Genomic DNA, 18,609 nt, shown 5'->3' with positions numbered 1-18,609 from the left:
CTAAACAGAGACCATCTGGCTGTCTTTGCTACAGGATTATGAGCCACGGTGAGCTGGCACATCTGCATCCAGGTACTGCCCACGTGCACATTGTTGGCTGTTAATTTAGGGAAACGAAGTTGCAGCTGAAAAATAACAAGATAATTGTTTTGCCTTCTTTTATGTCAGAAATTGAAGTTAGGATACCAAAATCTAAATAGATGTCAACCGAGGCAATAGTTCTGTTTTCTTTCCAAACCTGATCTCACCCACTGGAAATGAATTATTACTTAGCCTCTAAGTCCTCTGGGTTTAAGAGAAAACCTTAGAAGGCAAGTTCACAAATACCTTTACTATGAATAAACCTCTGTAAAGAGACTGGAATCATTAGGTGAGAAGGGTTAGGCCTTGGAAGTAAACAACTGTAGGTTTGAAAATCCTGCATATGTTATTCTCTCAGATCTCTGCCTTGGTATCACAGTCTTTTTTTCCTAATCCCACCAGATAACCAGCTTACAAATGAAAAACACACAGATGAAAAGCCTATGAAAGGTATTGTTATGAGTTCTGTCGCAGAATTCAGCATCACAGACGCTTCATCAAAGGGTACCAAAAATGAGAAGAAATTGTCAGATGCAAGCAGATCATCCATTGCTTCCCTGGAGAAATGCAGAGAATTCTCTTACATTGAAGATGATGCATCAGTACATCAGAGAGACAGTGACGGTATGTTTTATAAAACAGATCACATTTGAGCTGATTTCTAAATAATGCCCACTGCAAAAGAACTATGTATAACCAACTCGAAATTAAATGTTGAACAGGAGGTTCAAGAACATCGCCAAAAGCAATGTTAAGTTGCCCTGCAGACATTTGTGTGATAGATGAGAATTTCTAGAAGATGATCTTAAATTGTCAGTGATACTAAAGTCATAGAAGAGGAGCTTAGAGCTTATTGTGCCACAGAGCATTTGTACTTTAGCAATGAGAGTTTGCACAGAGGCACCAGTGTCAGTATCAGATAAATCTATTCCTGGTTATTCCAGTGGATGTTAAAAAAAGGCTCTGTGAAGTATTTCAGAAGTTTCTTTTGAGTGCCTTTTGCAATAATAGATTAGTGTGTTATATCCAATGGAGCTGGGATCTGTCGTGAATATCATTTGACAATTCCTAAATTAAGCATTTCTAAATAGAGATCAACACAATAAAGTGCCCTGTTCTCCAAGAATCATTAACATCTCTATTGTGTCACAGATCCTTAAAAAGGGATGTCTATGATACACCTATTGGAATATGCTTAATTTCAGAGAAGGATCTGAAGTATTTATTTTATTTAGGGAACTTGTCCTCTTGTCCTGACACTTCCTATTTTTGAGCTTGAGGTCTCTCTCAGCCACTTCTGGCACACAGGTGTGTACCATATGATGCAAATAACAGATTTCATTCTCCTTAAAAAAGCTAAATGTGAAGGAAATTAACAACAACAACAAAAAAACCCAATCTGTGCTTAATTAATAATGTTAAGGGCTGGATAGAAGCCAAGAAAACCAAAGGAAGACAGATTTGTGGTTGTCATTGCATACTCAGCTCACTCCACTCTGACAACTTACTGCTTATTCCACATACACAAGGCCAAATCCTGTTTGCTCAGAGAACCTCTGAAGGCAGAGCAATAGATGAGGAAATTGGTGATTATTTTGTTCCCAGGGCTCAGACAAGAGCAAATACAACACTCATAGGTCTCACCAAGGATGACCAGAAAAGCTTCAGCAATCTTTGGACCAGGGTTGTTCAGAGCATCATCTGTGTGAGCAGATGCCACCAAACAAGAGCAGGAAAACTTAGAGATGAGGCATGCTAGAAAAATTATTATAAATTCTTCTTTTGTGTTAATTAATCTAGTAATGTAGAGAAGGAGAGCTGAGGTCATTGTTCTCACTGAGATAAACGCAGTAAAGCCGTTTGGCAAACAGCAGGGAAAACAGAGGGGAAAACAAGAGATTGCATCTTCCTTTATGCAGTTTGTGGCTAATTTATTTTCAAATATATAAATGAATGCATGGGAATGGATGTCTAATTGCTAATATCTATTATTTATATACATTACCCCACTTAAAACAGGACCAAAAAGCCTCACACATGCAGATTTTTTGAAATGTGTTACATCCATTATCACAGTTCATGGTGTGTGCTCTGATGGGAATTTAAAAGCATCTTTACTGCACATCACAGAGTCTGTGCTGAAACATTACTTTATTATTAAAATCTTGTGCTTTTTGCGTGCTCTCTTTCCTGGATGAAGCCCTAAGAATCCTATCTATTCTCTCCAGATTACATAAGCACCATTATGGTTAACATATTCAGGGGAAAAAAACTGTTATTAAAAAATGGATCTTTGGAGATGGAGAAAAAAATTGCCAAATCCTTAATTGAGACATAACTTTGAATTCTGTCTCTCACATCTACGTATAGGAAAGAAATTTCATAAACATAAGAGAACTAAAAAGAATAGTCTTAATTACACCAAGAACTACTGGATAAAATGATTACATTTTTTACAGTGTAAATTTCATACAATTAAATACAGTAGTGTCACCTTATTAGCTGTTTCAATTTTATAATTATTTCAGTTCATTTAGCTAGGAAAAAATATAAGCATGAACTTACTGAGTATCACCAAAATCTAGTCATTCTTATTTGACAGGACTGACTTAGAAGTTAGTTGTGCTTGTCTGAACCTAAATAGATCTTGACATATTTAAATAAGTATTAAAATTGATAACATTGGTGATGATATGCCATTTAGAAAGAAGTTCAATATATGCTATTTGTTCTTGCTACTTTGCCTTTTTAATAAAGAAGCTGGAATGATTTTTTTTTTTAATTTTGTTTTTTCATCAAGAAAGCTTTCTAAAAAAAAAAGCATAATTCTGGAAACTTCCTGGCAGTGAACTTCATGTTACGTGAGCTAGAAAATGCCACAACAGAACCAATGCAGTAGAATGAGTTCACAGTTAGTCATCCTAGGGCAAGAAATGTGGTTATAACCATATGCTTTCCTGAAAGAAGCAATGAAAAGACATTCATATTGTTGAAGGCATTTTTCCTTTCCAAAAACAAGAAGCAACAAAAAAAAAAGAAAAAAAAGGAAAGGTCTGGGTCTGTGCTCCAAGTGGATTCACACAATTGGAATCTCACACCTGCTGCACCCAAGCAGCCTCCCCAGATGCTGGAGGCTCAGGGCTGAGGAGTTAATTAGTTGATTTTGGGAGGGCACAAACATAGCACATAGTTTTAGTTATGGTGACCACGTTTTCAGGAATATTCACTGGCCCCAGACACACATCCTACATAATCTATTTTCCAAACTTTTGTCTCCTTTGAAAAACTGACATTTGTGAATGAAAAGATGAGAACCCTGTTTGGTGGGGAGTTGGGAGGACCATGAGCTGAGACACACTGCCCTCTCTGAATGCTCTTCTCCAGACCTGCTCTCCCTCCCTGTCCTTGGTAGTCTTTAAACATTTTTAGTGCAAACTCTTGTGAAAATGAAAATGAACTCCAGTGTCACCTGTGCTGGTGTCATGGTTTCCTCAGCCCCACAGAACCCCTCACTCACTGCCCCACTGCAGAATGGGGCTAACAGAAGGGTAAAAGCAAGAAAACTCATGGGTTGAGATAAATACAGTGTAATAGGACAATGTAGTGGTTTTACATGGGAGGAAGAAAAATATATATATATTATATATAAATAAAAAATTAGAATATACAAAACAAGGTATACATATTGCAATTGCTCACCACTCACCAACTGATGCCCAGTCAGTTATCTGAGCAGAAACCCCTGCTTGTTTTCTGCCTAATTTATATTGATGCCATATGGTCTGGACTATCCCTCTAGCCAGCTGGGGTCAGCTCTCCTGGCTGTGTCCCTTCCCAGCTTCTTGTATCTTTTCAGCCTCCTTGCTGTCTGGGCATGAGAAGATAAAATCTGGTTTAAAGGCCTTGTTCTTCTGCTTTTCACTGCCACAGAATATTTCCACTCAAATACTTTTCATACAGCTGTTGTTTTTACAGAATAATTAAAAGAGAAAATAAACTTTTCACTTGTCTCTATGGAACTAGTAAACATCAATGTATTTTTAGCCCACCCCCTCACTTCTGGCCTAAACCTGAGCAATCCCAGCTCACGTGTGTTCTTACATCTCCCTGCTTTTCCTCTCTCTTAGATGAATGCGCAACACTTATCCTGGCCTGCTTGTTCTGCCAGTTTTGGGACTTTCTTATAATGCTGCCTGATACCTGTGAACATTGGCTGACAGATACCTGTTGTCCATCCAATAGATATTACCAGACCTCCGACGAAGACCACAGCAGCAACGACTGCAACTGTGACTGTGACATTGATTGCAGCCTCTTTGAGTCCTGCCACGAGACCGGCGAGTGCCTGGAGCTGGCCATGGAGATCTCTGAAGTCTGCTATCGCTGATAGGAAAATAATCGACAAAATTCACCAAAACTACCCGACAGATTACAAAGGAGATTTTTTTTTTTTAATATTAATCATAACCGGAGGTTTTGTCAATGAGGACTATGTGCATCTTGTTGCTCCCTCCCTGGAGGTCTCTATGTTGGCATGATATCACAAACTGCTGAAACCAATAAAGGACAAAAAGGCGTCTTCTCTGCCATAGATGACAACAGAATTCCTAAGTGCCAAGTGTGCTCGCTGCTTTACCCACTGTCAATCCAAGCTTTTATGAAGCTTTAATTGCTTTAAACACCGAATTTGCCATTCATAAACACAGAACAAATTAGGACGTTATTTTAGGACTGATATATATATTAGTTCATCTTCCTAATGGATTCATACCTAAACATGTATTACATATTGTTGGTTATTATAAATAATTTATGATACAGAATCATTTTATAATTAAAAATTTATTTATTCAATCTCTTAAAACACTCTTATATGCCCAGTATAGGTAGAAAAAAAAATTTAATGAATTAGAAACCATGCTACTGGTAATTACAGCAAATGTCACTGAAAATCTCCAGTGAATTTCGTTGAGGAAGCATTTTCACAGGGTACTGCAATTGGACAGTGTATTAATGTGCTGGCCCATGGTTATGTAATAACAGGTTATGCCTATTGTTCATTAGTTATAGGAAAGGGCTTCTTAAGTGTAATTAGCCTAAATGGGAATTGACTGCACACTTTCAGAGAAGAATTACCCCATAGATAGCCAGTAACTCCTTTGCTTGATTTTCATTTGTAAGACTTTTGCCAGAAACAGAATATTGCCACCTATTCTAGTGCAAACAGGCATCTCCACCTCTGCACAAAAGATTACCAAATGACAGTATCTATCCTGTGCTTTCAAATTCCCTCTATCTCTTTTCTGGTGGCAGGTCTGATTAATAAAAAGGAAATACATGTTGCACATTACACATATGACAACAAAAGCATGTTAATTCAGCAGCCTGAGGGTGCAGAACACAGGTATTAAGTACATAGGAAAATACAGAATTCCTTGCTCACATTAGGTATTTATAGACTAACACCAAAGTCAGTGCTTGCTTTGTATAAGTACTAAAATTTCCCCCCCAAACCCCACTGATCTCAGTGCAGAAGTGCCTGTGGAATCCCAAATGAGGATCCTGGGCAAGATACTGGGATATTAAACATTTCTAAAATAATTGAAGCCACTTGTTTATTAATCAGAGTCCTGGTGCACAAACATTTAATGGGGGGGAAAAAATCATGTGTATATCCTTTCCTTATCCCCCTTCTGTAAAACTCATGTTTTCAAAAAAATCAGAAATCCAGAAGTAGAACCACTAGCAATCGTTTTCCAGGTGTCTTACAAAGCCTGGTGACCAGAAGAAAACAAACCTCAGCAATGCAGCAAGCAGCCCAGAACACCTCACTTCTCTGCTTCTTCCAGGACATTGGTGGGGAATAGAAGAGATTTCCTTATCTTACATTGTCCCATTGTGAGCTATAGTGATCTAAAGGACCCAAACCCCACAGCACAACCCACTGCCATCCAGGAGGCACTGGTTTGGGTCACCCACCCCAGGATGGGCAATTTTAATGCTTCAATTTGCCTTCTCACACGGAATTTTGATCTTAAATCTTCCAAAGCTAAGCTAAACTCTCACTTCTACATACCAGGCCACAGAGGCTTGGATCATTCTGTCCTTTCTACCGCAGGTTGTGGTAGAAACGGGCATGTGGGTATTTATGAATAAGAACTCTGACCCAAGGCATTTAGAATTCAGAAAAGAGGGAAGCTTGTTCCACATACCAGTTCCTAGAGAAGCACTAATAAAGATGTACCTTGGCAGTCCTTGCTCTTGATGCCAGTCTCCAAAATGGGAGATTTCATGTGCAATGGGTGGATGGAACACAAGAGGAGAAACCAGAGGGTGGCATACCCCAAAATGTTGTCAGTGAGGGAATCAGAGATGAGGACTTTCCCTTTCAAGCCAGGATGTCTTGTTCCAGTTCTGAGTCTGAAAGAAAAAACACATTGACCTTGCCAGTATAACTCATGGCAAGTGAAGTCTCATTCAGCTGTGGAACTGGACTGGGGGCTTTTGGGACAAATGTTGGAATTTTTTCCAACTTTTTTCTTGGGAATCATTATTCAAAAGATTATTTTTTTGTGTTGTAATCCATAGGTTGGCATACTGAGGTCATGGCTATTACAGGGCACAGGTAAGGTCAAAGGCAGAATTATTATAGCCATGATTAGACACGATGTCCCAGAAATAAGAAAGGAATCACTCTGGGAAATATTGAGAGCTGCTGTTGGTGGTGTTTTAAATAATGGAGCAATGTCTCCTTGCCTGAAGCGTGCATGGGCACACTGCTCAGTTTCCTGCTTTAAGGAAGTAGATTTTTTTGAGACCTTTTTGAGCAATGAAGCCTTGAAAAACATGTTATTTCATACAACACAGTAGAATCAGCAGCTTATGATAACTTTGTTTTCTGTCTTAAAGTTGTTAATTGCAACTTTGTACTTTCATGACACATAGGAACACTTAAACATATTGACACCAAAGAAAGTCAGTCAGAATTTCCCATTAACTATTCCAGAAACTCTTTGAAAAGCCATCCTATTCCCACACTAAACTGACTTCTGGTGCAGAAAAACACCCATTTATCAGATCTGAACATGGGCAGACATTCCAGCGAAGCCGAAGCACTTGGAACAATTCGAGGCTGGCTCCGTGTTTTTTATTTACTGGGAAGGAAGGTCTGGGTGCTGGAGTGGGAGGCGTTTGGGTGGATGGCTGCTGGGAACATGTTGGACTCAGCTGTGCTCCCGGGGAGATGTCAGCGCGTGGAACCAGCTCCTGAGAACAACAAATAGAAGTTCCCGTTTTGCAATCGGGAACAGCGCTCCGACACGACGCCTCTCCCCAGCACCAGAAATGCACTGACAGATTGCCTGGGGGAAGAGAGAGACAGAGAGAATAGCGGAGAGCTGCACTGCTACCTTCCACAGGAAAGGACCATGGGATGCTCTCTAAGGATCTCCTCTTGGAAATGACCCAGCAGTCTCATCCTTGAGACAAAAATGTCTTTTCACCTCCTTTTACTCTGTTATCAGAACACAATACAGATTAGGATGTAAACTGTAGGGGAATTGATGTTCGATAAATACTGGAAAAGCCTCTGGGGGCTTCCAAAATTTAAAGTTCAGTTATCTCAAAGGATATTAAGTTCTCTGACTGACCATGAGCACTTCCATAATGTCCTTCTGGTGCCTTACTCTCCATGTACAATGAGTCCCTTAGATGTGGGGCTGGCAAGAATTATCCCATGTACATCCCCAAATATAGGGATGAAATATAGTATATTACCTCATCTGACTTTCCTCTGCTTCCTAAAGTACTTTGATCATTCATATTATCTCAAGAAATCATCAACTAGAACAACAAACATCTTCCAAATGTCCAGAATATTCACAACTCTGCCTTAACTCCAGTGCTGCTTAAGGATTCAGGCTGAGTGCTACAGCCGAGCTCTAGATGACTTTGGTTCTCAGGAAGAAAGCAAAATATGGGAACAATTAAGATGTTTGCAATTGCATTTCTCCAATGATGCTTGCACAGTATCAAAAAAAGTTCAAGAGTGTCAGACTAAGAATGTATGTATCTATTAAATTTGTCTTTTAATTATATGAAAAGGGTGGTTCCATTGCTTTCATCTGTTTGGGTTCTCTTAAATGCAAGGTAAGTTTCCTATTATGCAAGAAAATGAGTTTACCAAGCAGACTGGGATTTCCAGGCACTGCTCCACTATAATTCACTGTAACTGAGCATTAATCATGATTAATAATCTATCATTCCTGTGGTTTAGGAAAATAAAAAGGAGTACTTTATTGAGAAACTGCCCTTTCTCTTAGCATACTTCATATAATTGCACAATGGAACAATTCTAGGGAATTCATTATTCTGCTGGTAATGATCTAGATTTCCTTAACATTGCACACGAATGGGAATCATTGCCATCTGATGGATGTTCCATGGCCTGTACAAAATGAGTTGGTGGGTGCAAGCCAATTCATAATGGATGTGTGCCCATATCACAAAAAACACCATTATAATTGGTACCCTTAGGAAAAATGCCAAGCTCTGAGTGTAAACAGAGCACTTTCTGTCCCAAGAGCTCGCACTTCCGTGGTCAGAGTTGAAGCACAACAGAATGAGCAATGCTGAACTGCATCTGCTGCCTCTGTAAAGGGCTTTGCTCTCCTGAGGTAGCACTTGGCATCCTGGACCCTCTCTGAAATAAGAAAACTCACTCTGAAGGGCCACACTTGTGCCTCTTCCCCCACCATCACAAAAGTCATCGTGGGGGTTGTGCAGGTATAAAATGTAGAGGAGACAGTCATTGCTACAGTCCATAATTTCATAATTTGCTCTCTTTCTAAGTGTATCCAGAAAAAAATATGTTGTCACTAAATGAGAAGTGTTTGTTCACCAAGCCTCATTTGAAATCTGAGAAATCCTCCTATCAGAAAGTGCTGAAAGTCACTGATTTACCATCTCCTAGTGCTTTCCAGTGGGAGACACCATTTTAGTTGTATTGAAGAGGGATCAGGGACTTCCAACAGAGAAGTTCATAGGTCACTGGAGTACATTGCTTATAAAACAGAAGAATGAAGATATCTCATGGACATTCTATTGATGGCCTGCATGAACAGAGCAGCTCAAGCAGCAAAGTAATATTAGAAAAGTCTTCTTCCTTATTAGAGAATCCTGCAAATCAATCAGTCATTCACATGCCCAGTATATTGGAATGACCATGGTACAAAGAGAGGGAAAAAACCCCACCTTATCCAAATGCATGAAAAAATCACCATCAATGTCATTAAAATGCAGACTCAATTTATATTGCCAGTTTTGCCATGCTTCCTACAAAGTAAAAAATAATGCCAGAGAGCAGTGAGGAAAATATTATTAGATCAACTGTATAAAAAGCATGAATGATTCCATTAGCAAGCACAGCTGAGAAAAGACAGGATTTAAATCAAATCTAAATATGATAAGATTATACAGCAAAAGTGGCATGTCCATTTTAGAAAACATACAGAAGAAGCAAAACAAAAGCAGAATTTGGGTTTTATGTCATAAAACATGTTCCATCTCACACAACATTTAAAAACCTGATGGAAGTGTCCAGTCAGTTCTGCAATTTTATACTGTATTTGTACTAGGTGAGTCACAAATGCGCAGGTAATTTAGAAGAACACTCTTTGCTCATCTCTCTTGCAGTGTATTTGCATCATTCTTCCCTTCAGAGAGTAACACTTGGTACAGTCATCACACAAACCCTTCTAATGGAACAGCAAAGCTGCCCACAGAACCACAATTCCACTTCCTAAAATCTTTTGGGGTATTGTAACCTGGTGTTGCTCCACGTGGAAGGTGAAGCAAAATGTACCAAATTTGGGTGTTAAGTGGGACAGCCAATAGTTTAAAATAAAAGGATCAGGTTTTCTAATATGTGTTCTCTTTTGTAACAGGAGAGTTCAGTCTCCACTTCCTGAGGCTTTTCATCAAAAATACAGATGGAAAAAATCATTATCCAAGAAGAATTTTTTGGATACTGCTGTGTCAAAATAAATTCTCCTGTATATGTATATGGAGGGAGAGAAAGAGAGAGAGGTAAAGGATGAAGAAGCAGGAAGAGATGGAGTGTCTTTCAGTAATGTAACTGAGAGCAGTTGTTTCTCACTTGTGCTCTCCGATTGCTCGGTGAAGTTTTCTCTTGTGAGGGTAATCCTTGTGATTTCTGCTGCACCAGAGGCAAATGAACCATGGGATGAAAGCAGGATGAGCCTTTGCCCCAGGCCTCAAAGATTTCTGCTTCCTCATGTGCTGCCCACTCCTGTCCTTGTTTACATCCAGGTGGTCTCTCTGATATAACTTTTATTTGTAAGGGATTTCACCACAGTTCAAAATCAGGAGTGGAGAAGGACACACATCAGTATTCATCTTCTCAAAGATACAATCAAATATTAATCCATTTTAAACCCCTTGATTTTACTATGCATTTCAATTTTTCCTGTAATCTATAACCCGTACACACCATAAAGTCATCACTGAGAGGGGAAGGTGGAAAAATCCAGCTACCTTTCCAAATGGAAATCAGAATATATATTTTTAGCTACATTAAGCCAACTGCATGCAGCTCTGCACACTTATGTAATTCCCACATAAAAATAATCCATAATATTCCAGAGGAACAAATCCAATTCTTAGTCATATAAATTTTCATATAAGTCCATCAAAACCTATTCCAAAAATGTCTCAGTCTTTTTGAGTGCTAGAGTTGGAACAAAAGAGCGAGTCCTTTAAAATGCCTTTGGAGCTTCCAGGGATGTTAAATCTAATTGCCCTTAGCATAGCACCGATCCACAAAGGTTTAAGTCATGGAAAATGTATTTTACCTTTATACAAGGTATACTATGCAAAGTTTATCGTGGCACAGTAAAGTCGTGTCTAACTTGCTTCGTGCAAATTTCAGACAGAAAGAAATTAACCTCTGATGCTTCACTTTTACTAACCAGGACAGAAAAATGTGTCTTCTCACTGCAGACACACAACATTGTATTAAATGATATGATGCAGCATGATACGATATGATAAAATGTCCATTTGTGCACTTGGGTCTATATGTGCATATAGAAATTCATATTTAAACTCACAGATATTTATAGCAAGGTCTCTATGTTCCAAGAAACAAGAAAGGATAGAGAATAGGCAAAGATTAATTGTGATAGAAACCTTTTTAAGACAAAGCCAGAACCAACACTATTTGTTAGTACCCTTAGAAGCTATAATCATCCCAGCTGAGCCTGAGGATAAATTTTCCAGGGAAAGGGTTGTTCATGACAGAGGGATCATTTGCTAAAGCAGCACCATGGGTGTTGGGAAATGCTCATTTCCCTGGAGAGTTCCACAGGGCTTTGCCACCCCACAGAAAGAGGAATGACCCAGGCCCTTGCCTGGCAGCCTGGAAAGCCCTGAAGACTCAGGTCAACCTTCTGTTCCATTTCATGAAATATTAAATAATAACTAGAAGAAAAAACCTTCCCTGTTTATCCCAGAAAAAATTCTCTTTGACAATCCTCCTGCACGAGGTTTTAACTTTCTAAAATCTATCTGAACAAATATTTTTCCCCAACATTCAGAATCTCTGGTGGAATAAACTCTGTTCTGCTTTTGCCCATAATGGCTCTGTCACAAGCCCTGTTTATAGGAGTAACTACATCTGAGCCAGAGAGCTCATAACTTTACAGACAAAAGAGAGAACAATACAAGTCAGCACAGTCTGCCATGGGAAAGCAGAACAAAGGGACCAAGGACGGCTTTTTTTCCCCTCAGAGAACTTTATTTCTCAGCTAGAAACCTGATCTGCAGCGAGGGGAGCCAAGGGACAAGCCGTGTTTATAACACAGCCAAGGATGCCATTCCCTCAGCTCAGTCCCCCAGCACACTCAACACTCCTAAGCTACATCTGCTCTATAAAGGCCCAAGAAAACTTAGGCAGCCTTAAAAAAAAAAAAAAAAAAAAAAAATTTGCAATGGCACGTCTTCTTAACCAGCATCATGGAAAAGTCATGCTGCTCTGCATATAGCCTTCAGGATTGTGTCTGTAACACTTGAAATGCTGCCCAAGTCTGGCTCCGCTCGCGCTAACAGGTACTCTGTGTGCTTCTGCATCTTTTCCTACAAGCAAATGTTGCAACTTTCCCATTGCGACAGCTGTAAGAGGCATTCACTTTACTCTGTTTTTCCTTAACACTCCCGATTCCTTTTATATCTAGTTGGGAATACACTCAAGCGCTAATGGCACTTGTTCAGCCATCCAGGGAAGGCGCAGCGTCGCCTTCCTAGCTATTTGTATTTCTTCATTTTGGCAATCTGAACTTTGCCAAGATCCAAATGCCTGATATTTAACTTAGATTACTCTCTCTTAAGGTCAGAAGGCACCAGTAATATTATCTGGCAGCACAAAATCGGCATCTACTTGGAGAAAGGAGGTTTTAAATCAATCATTCCTCCCTCTTACTCATGTAAGTGAGAGGATTCCAGGTGCCAGGTTATTAAGTCACCACTGACAGATGAGACAGGTGATAGACCTGCATCCCTATGCTATCACTGCTGGTTTGGTAACCTCAAGGGATGAGGCTCCTGCTGCACGATGGGGATCTACAGGCTGCTGGTGTTTGCTGATCGCTCAGCACAGGCCCCTTCTGCCACTGCCTGATGGAAAAGTCCCAAGGGTCTGAGCAGAAATATACCTCTTAAGGTTCCAAAGACATTATTTCATGGGAAAGGACCTCCTCTGGGGTTTCAGACCATAAACACTTTCAGCTGTCAGCCCTATGGGATGGTTCAAAGCATAGGGAACAGCACCAGTGCAGCCCTGCACAGTGGAAAGTGGCCCAAACCACCTTGTGAGCCACTTGCAGATCTTTGAACCCATGTGGAGAAAGTGGCTTGAATGGGATAAGAGGAAATGGCATTAAAAGCCCTACAAAAGCCATTGGTAAGGCAAAGCCAGCAGAGCTGCAGGGGAGCTAAAGGAGTGTGGCAACAGCCAAAAAATTCAGAAACTCCTTCAGCAACCAGGAGAGAGACAAACCACCACCCAGGCGGGTCTGACATCAGGGTTTTGAACAGGAGCCTTCAAAGTTTTTTTTTTTTTTAATGAGGCTCCTTTTCGTGAGGCAGGGCACAGCAAATACTCCATTTAAGGCTTCCGTGGAGTAGAACCAGAAATATCCAGCCTTGCAAATATCCTCCCCAGCCAAGCGCGGAGCCGAGACATGCAAAATGAGCGCCCGTCAGCTCCGTGCCAGCGCAACAGAAGGCAGAAGTGCTTCAAGGAACTTGTGACAGGTTCTCTGGATGCACCAATTCGAGATGGGCCAATCCCTGCTTGAAATGTGCAAACTCTCACACTCCTTGGCATGACCGCACAGCCAAAATGCACATTTTTTAAAAGGATTTAAAGAAAACACGACCAAAGGGACAGGAACGTGGAAGAATTTGGCAATGGGGAGCAGATGCTTCCTAGGGAGGAGACAGGACTTAGTTTGAAAAAGGTTTGAGGGAAACTTTATATATAGAAGTTGAATGAAGTCGCTGAAATTTGTTTTATGGGAAAATGTCTAAGTTAGAGGGGGGACTGCACCCTAAACAGTCACACCTAGGAGACCAACTCTGTGGAGATTAACTTGGGGGAGTGAGGAAACTTAAATGGTATAAATATCAGGGTTCTGGTCTACCTACAGCAGCTGCTGCTGGCAGCCACTGCCACCAGCCATCAGAACCCAGGTTAGCCAGGTTTTGTCATGACTGCTCTTTAACAAGCCCTCTGGAACCCCAGGGGTGACGCATCTGGAATGGCTGCAGCCAGAGCTGGCATGTGAGGCCGGAGTGGGAAAGAGAGAGAGGGGGGATCAAAATACATTTAAGGCACAAACAAGAAGAGCAGAGATTCAAGATGAACTCCAAGGTTGCTGGCAAGGAAGAGAAGAAACATGACCAGCAGTCATGAGGAGGGAGGTGGTACAGTCCAGCCAGTTCCTGGCTAGTGGGATACAGATTTTTGTTGAAATTTGCCTGAGAACTCTAACAGAGCCCAGAACAAAATGGAAAGAAAAGGAAGGACTGGCTGACTTGGGAGGGATGAAGTTGCCTACCTGAGACAAATAGCAGGTTTGAGGGAAAATGTCCCAGGATAGAATAGAAACTCCTACAAGAGAAAGAGCATCACTATTCTCTGTTATTGCACTAAAAAGGGTTTGCAACCATAGGCAAGTCTGAAATACTTTATCCCAAAAGGACTTCAGATATATTTTGAGCTGAGCCTTTGCATCCTTCTGTTAAAAAAAAAATACTTTTGAGGTTGTCTGGGATTCAGCCCTTTTGATACTGGCGCTAATTTTATTTTTCAGGCCGAACAAGATCACTCCTCATTCACATTTTAGGGCCTCCTTATAAAATTAGCCTGGGAAAGCAAGACAATTGGACTGAAAACTTTGGACTTGCCTCAGCTTTGGGACACTGTAAAAAAACTTATGTTTCCTTGGAAATACTCCCCATTTGACCAAACTAAACCTGCTCTATTTCCACTAAGTGTCACAAGACCATACCTCCTTCCAGCGGGACCAGAAAATTTCCTTCCTATAAAGCTGGTTTTAAAGACCAGCTGCACTCTTGAGGCTCCAGCACAGCCTGCAGCCTCCAGCACACCCCATGCCAGAAACCAGCCTCTCTACAGACTCACAAAGGCTGTAAAATATCTTGTGCAGCGTGGAGGAAAAAAACTAAAAAATGCCAAGGAGCTTTGCCAAACGCTTTCTGCTCCCTCACATATGTGCCAAGTGCTTTGCAGCATTTTGGGGGGGGAAATCAGACCCTCACAGGTCAGCTCAGATCTGTCCTTTGCAGAGAACAGCTGATTTTGAGCTGTTATCCTTAGCTCCTGCATCCTCAGGCTGCAGGGAGGGTTCCTGCTGGTGACTGCCAGGGAGGATTTGGTTCTCCACATCAGCAGGTGATGCAGAGGATGGACAAGTATCCTGAAGGTATGGGATGGATGGTCCCAGCCATGCCACAACCAAAGGGTTGTCCCTTCCCAGGTCCTGGAAGGGACCTTCCCCATCCCTCATATCAGTCAGGTATCAGCACAGGATCTGCTCTGATAAAGAGATCCAGAACAATCACTTCTGACTTGGGCCTGACTTTTGTCAAAACCTATAATTCCAGCTCTGTTTCCCCACTGTTTTGAACCTTCATACCTACCACACTGAAGGCTCAGATTTGTCAAAACACGCAAAGGTGCTGCCAGAGGCTGAGCAACTCATTTTAGTCCCTTTACAAAGCCATTTTAAGGAAAGAAACAACGTGTCAGGGCAATGCCAACAACTGACTGTACCAACAAGGAGAGATTTGACATACCTTTCTCTGCTGCAGTGACTGTTATAATAAAAGACAGCGGTGCATTAGTGAAAGATTTATGCTCATATCTCAACAATGGAAAACATGAGCTTTGCTGTATTCTCATTCACACAGAGACAGGCAGCGAGGGCATGTCATGTAGCACTATTTCCAGGAAAGATGCTACAGCTGAAGAAATGCTGGTGCAGTAAGACAATTCCTGGAAGCAAGACCAGCTCTTGTGTTATTATCATTGCAGAGGGAGAATTTGAGTGTACAGCCTCTTCTCCTGAGCTGTTTCTGAGGGGAGGCTCTCCGGTCCCTGGGGGTAGGGAGTAAAGGTGAGCCAGGAAGGCTGGGAGAGCTGCCGTGGTCCCCTCTGTGCAGCACCAGCCTCCCTGGCACTCTCAGAGCCCTCCATGCCAGCAGGCACAAGTGCCAGCTAATTGAATTTGCTAATGATACATTCTCTCGAAACCCTTCACGCTGATCCCACCATTTTGCACTTGCAATTAAATTACAAGCACAAAAAGAAAAAAAAAAAAAAAGAAAAAAGGAAAAAAAAAAGAAAAAAAATGCCATGTGGTGTCATTTGACATTTAGATGTCAAAGTAACTGATTGACAGGGAAAAAAAATCAACAGCAAAAGGCCTGTTCCTGCCAAAGCCAGCGGGGAGGTTGCCAGCGGCGTTGGGAAGAGCAGGATTGGGGCCCTTGCAGGCCAAAGGGATGAGGCAGAGCACAGGGTGAGCAGGCAAACCTTGTGCCAGGCTATCCTGGCCCTGAGAGAGGCAAGAGGAAGGAACCAGCCACCTCCTGGAGCATCCTTCCCCATCCCCTGCCCAGCACAGGGATCTGGGACCCTCTGGAGGAGCAGACCCTGATACCCTCACAGGGGGCTGGCTCTGGGCACAGCCATGGAAATTGGGGTTCTGACTCCTTGTCAGAGGTTTTGACCTCACTGTGGTTTTCTTTCTAACCCTGCTCAGGATGAAGAAAGAAGGGATTGTTAAAAAAAATGTTATTTCTGAACTGACCACTCGGAAAAAAACAGAGTTAAACAAATCACTAATTTTGGTCGTTTTGAAACCTTTTCTTCATTTTTTTTTTACCTTAAACATTTTTACTGGTTTTAACCCAAAGAAGAAAGTAAAGACCATTTCAAAGCAAAATGAAAAATTTACCAGTCAAAACATGGACAGGTTCCATATTTTTCAAAAGCTTTTTTTACCACAAACCTTTTCAAGCTGAAGAAAATCATCAAAATAGGCCCCGTCCTGCAAAAAGCCTTAGCAATGTTAAATACAAGATTTTTCCAATGGGATTAAAGGTTTAGTCACCCAGATTCCTGGTGAAGGAGGGAGACCTGCCTTAGGGGCAGTGAGGTGGGAAAAGGACTTCATCCACACCCCAACAGCTTCAAACAGCATCTGGACATGGTTCAGGAGTGAAAAGGAACATTTGGGTTGGGAAAGGGAAAAGAGGAGGGGGGAAAAAGGAATTGCAGGTGCACCTTGTCTCATTCACAGCTCTCACATGGATGTTGGGTAAGTAAATGAGGTTTTTGGGTCACCACTGCAGGCAGCCCCAGCTCCACCCACAGGGTCCTCTGCTTCTGGAAGGGTGCAAGTTCCTGTAAGAGAAGAAGAAAATACCGAAATAATGAGACAAAAATAGAAGGTCTCTCCTCCTCAGGCTCACTTACACAGTGTCCATAGCAAACAGAGCACATCAGTGATGCTCCCTGCCTGCCCCATCCCTGCCTGCAGCAGGGATATCCCACAGATCCCCTGGAATGTGGGGTTTTGGTGGGCTCCAACTCCTCCCTCCAACCAGCACTGGGCAGGCAGGGGGTGCTGACATTTGTGTGTTTTAATGGAATGGACAAGGTATGTACATGGAGTTAAAAATAAAGCTTTGGGGCTTTTTTGCTGCTTTAGATGCAGGTGGGGCTATAAAACCCTGTTAGCATGAGTCAGAGATCCAGACTTGGCAAAGCTTGGCTTGCCACTTTAAAAACAGAGCACTAATTAAATCAAGTAACAACAAGGAAAAAAATCTCTTTTTTTCCAATAATGCAGCCTGAAATGAATTAAAAATATTTTACCTGGACGCTATTCATGTACAGAATAAAGCAAAAAAACATGCCTGAAAAAAAAATTGCTTGGCAAAAACCTAATGCAAATTGATCTAGCATGAAAGTGCAGACTCTTTTTTAAGCAGTTTAGATAGATTTAACCATGAAGCTGAAAGTCTCCTCCTTCTCTAAGGAGAGGCCAGATGAATAGCCCTTGCCAGGGTGTTCTTTGTAGGGGAGAGAGCATGGGACTGTCACAGTCACTCCAAATATCCCATTGCAATCTGACACTAACAGGCAAAAATGAATCCTTTATCTTCCAGGGTATAGTTTACACCCCAGTACTGCTGTGAGTGGGTTCATTAAGGTGAGATTAGGGCAGAAGTTTAGAATTTGGGGTGGTTCTGTATCCCCCGTCAACCTTCACTGAGCAATGCTGTTCTGCCCCAGAACTGTCCCTGATACAGAGATGCTGAACTGGTCTTTGCACTACCAACCTGGAAGATTTTAATAACCATTACAATTATTTTTTCCCCAAGTGTTCCAGATGCACACAAATTTCAGAAAAAAAAAATCCATTTTAAACCTGCATCGATGCAGAAAAACATTCATTCTTCCAGTACTTCACAGCTCCTTGGCACTATCCTTACAGATTTTTTTTCCAGAGTTGTTTTTTTTCCCCTAATAGTATGCTGTTTATAAAAAAAAAAAAACTTCAGAAATGTCAGTATCAGTGAGACACAGAAAATTAGTGCGAAAAACACTCAGTAAAAATACTGGGATGTGACAGGAAGTAATCTATTTTTAAAACCAGCTAATTCCTCCTGAGCACACTGCACTTGCAGAATTAGTTAGCAACAGCCAGGCTTCACACAGGAGTCATGGGACAAAGCTGTACAGTTGTGCAGGACATCTGATCAGCCCATCATGGGATGCACTTGCCTGTAAAATTACTTGGGGCAAAACCCTGTGCAAATCCAGCTCAGTGTACACGACAGCCGTGCCATTAACTCCAATAGAAACCTGCTCACCTGAATGAAACAGGAAAGACTTGCTGGGGAATTTCTCTCAGTGCA

General features: G+C 41.4%; 1 protein-coding gene across 1 annotated transcript in view; it reads left to right on the top strand.

Annotated features, from left to right (window-relative positions):
* MDFIC2 (MyoD family inhibitor domain containing 2) overlaps positions 1–4,845 on the top strand; it is a 42,409-nt gene extending 37,564 nt beyond the window's left edge. The window contains exons 4-5 of the mRNA XM_063164318.1: positions 484–705; positions 4,209–4,845. Of these exons, the coding sequence (XP_063020388.1) occupies positions 484–705; positions 4,209–4,468 (482 nt within the window). The 3' untranslated portion in view covers positions 4,469–4,845. The remainder of the gene's footprint in view (positions 1–483; positions 706–4,208) is intronic.
* The last annotated feature ends 13,764 nt before the right edge of the window (positions 4,846–18,609 follow it).

Source organism: Melospiza melodia, chromosome 10 (genome assembly GCF_035770615.1).
Source record: "Melospiza melodia melodia isolate bMelMel2 chromosome 10, bMelMel2.pri, whole genome shotgun sequence".
Lineage (NCBI taxonomy): Eukaryota > Metazoa > Chordata > Aves > Passeriformes > Passerellidae > Melospiza > Melospiza melodia.
The sequence above is the reverse complement of the archived record's forward strand: the minus strand, read 5'-3'. Positions and strand labels throughout refer to the sequence as shown.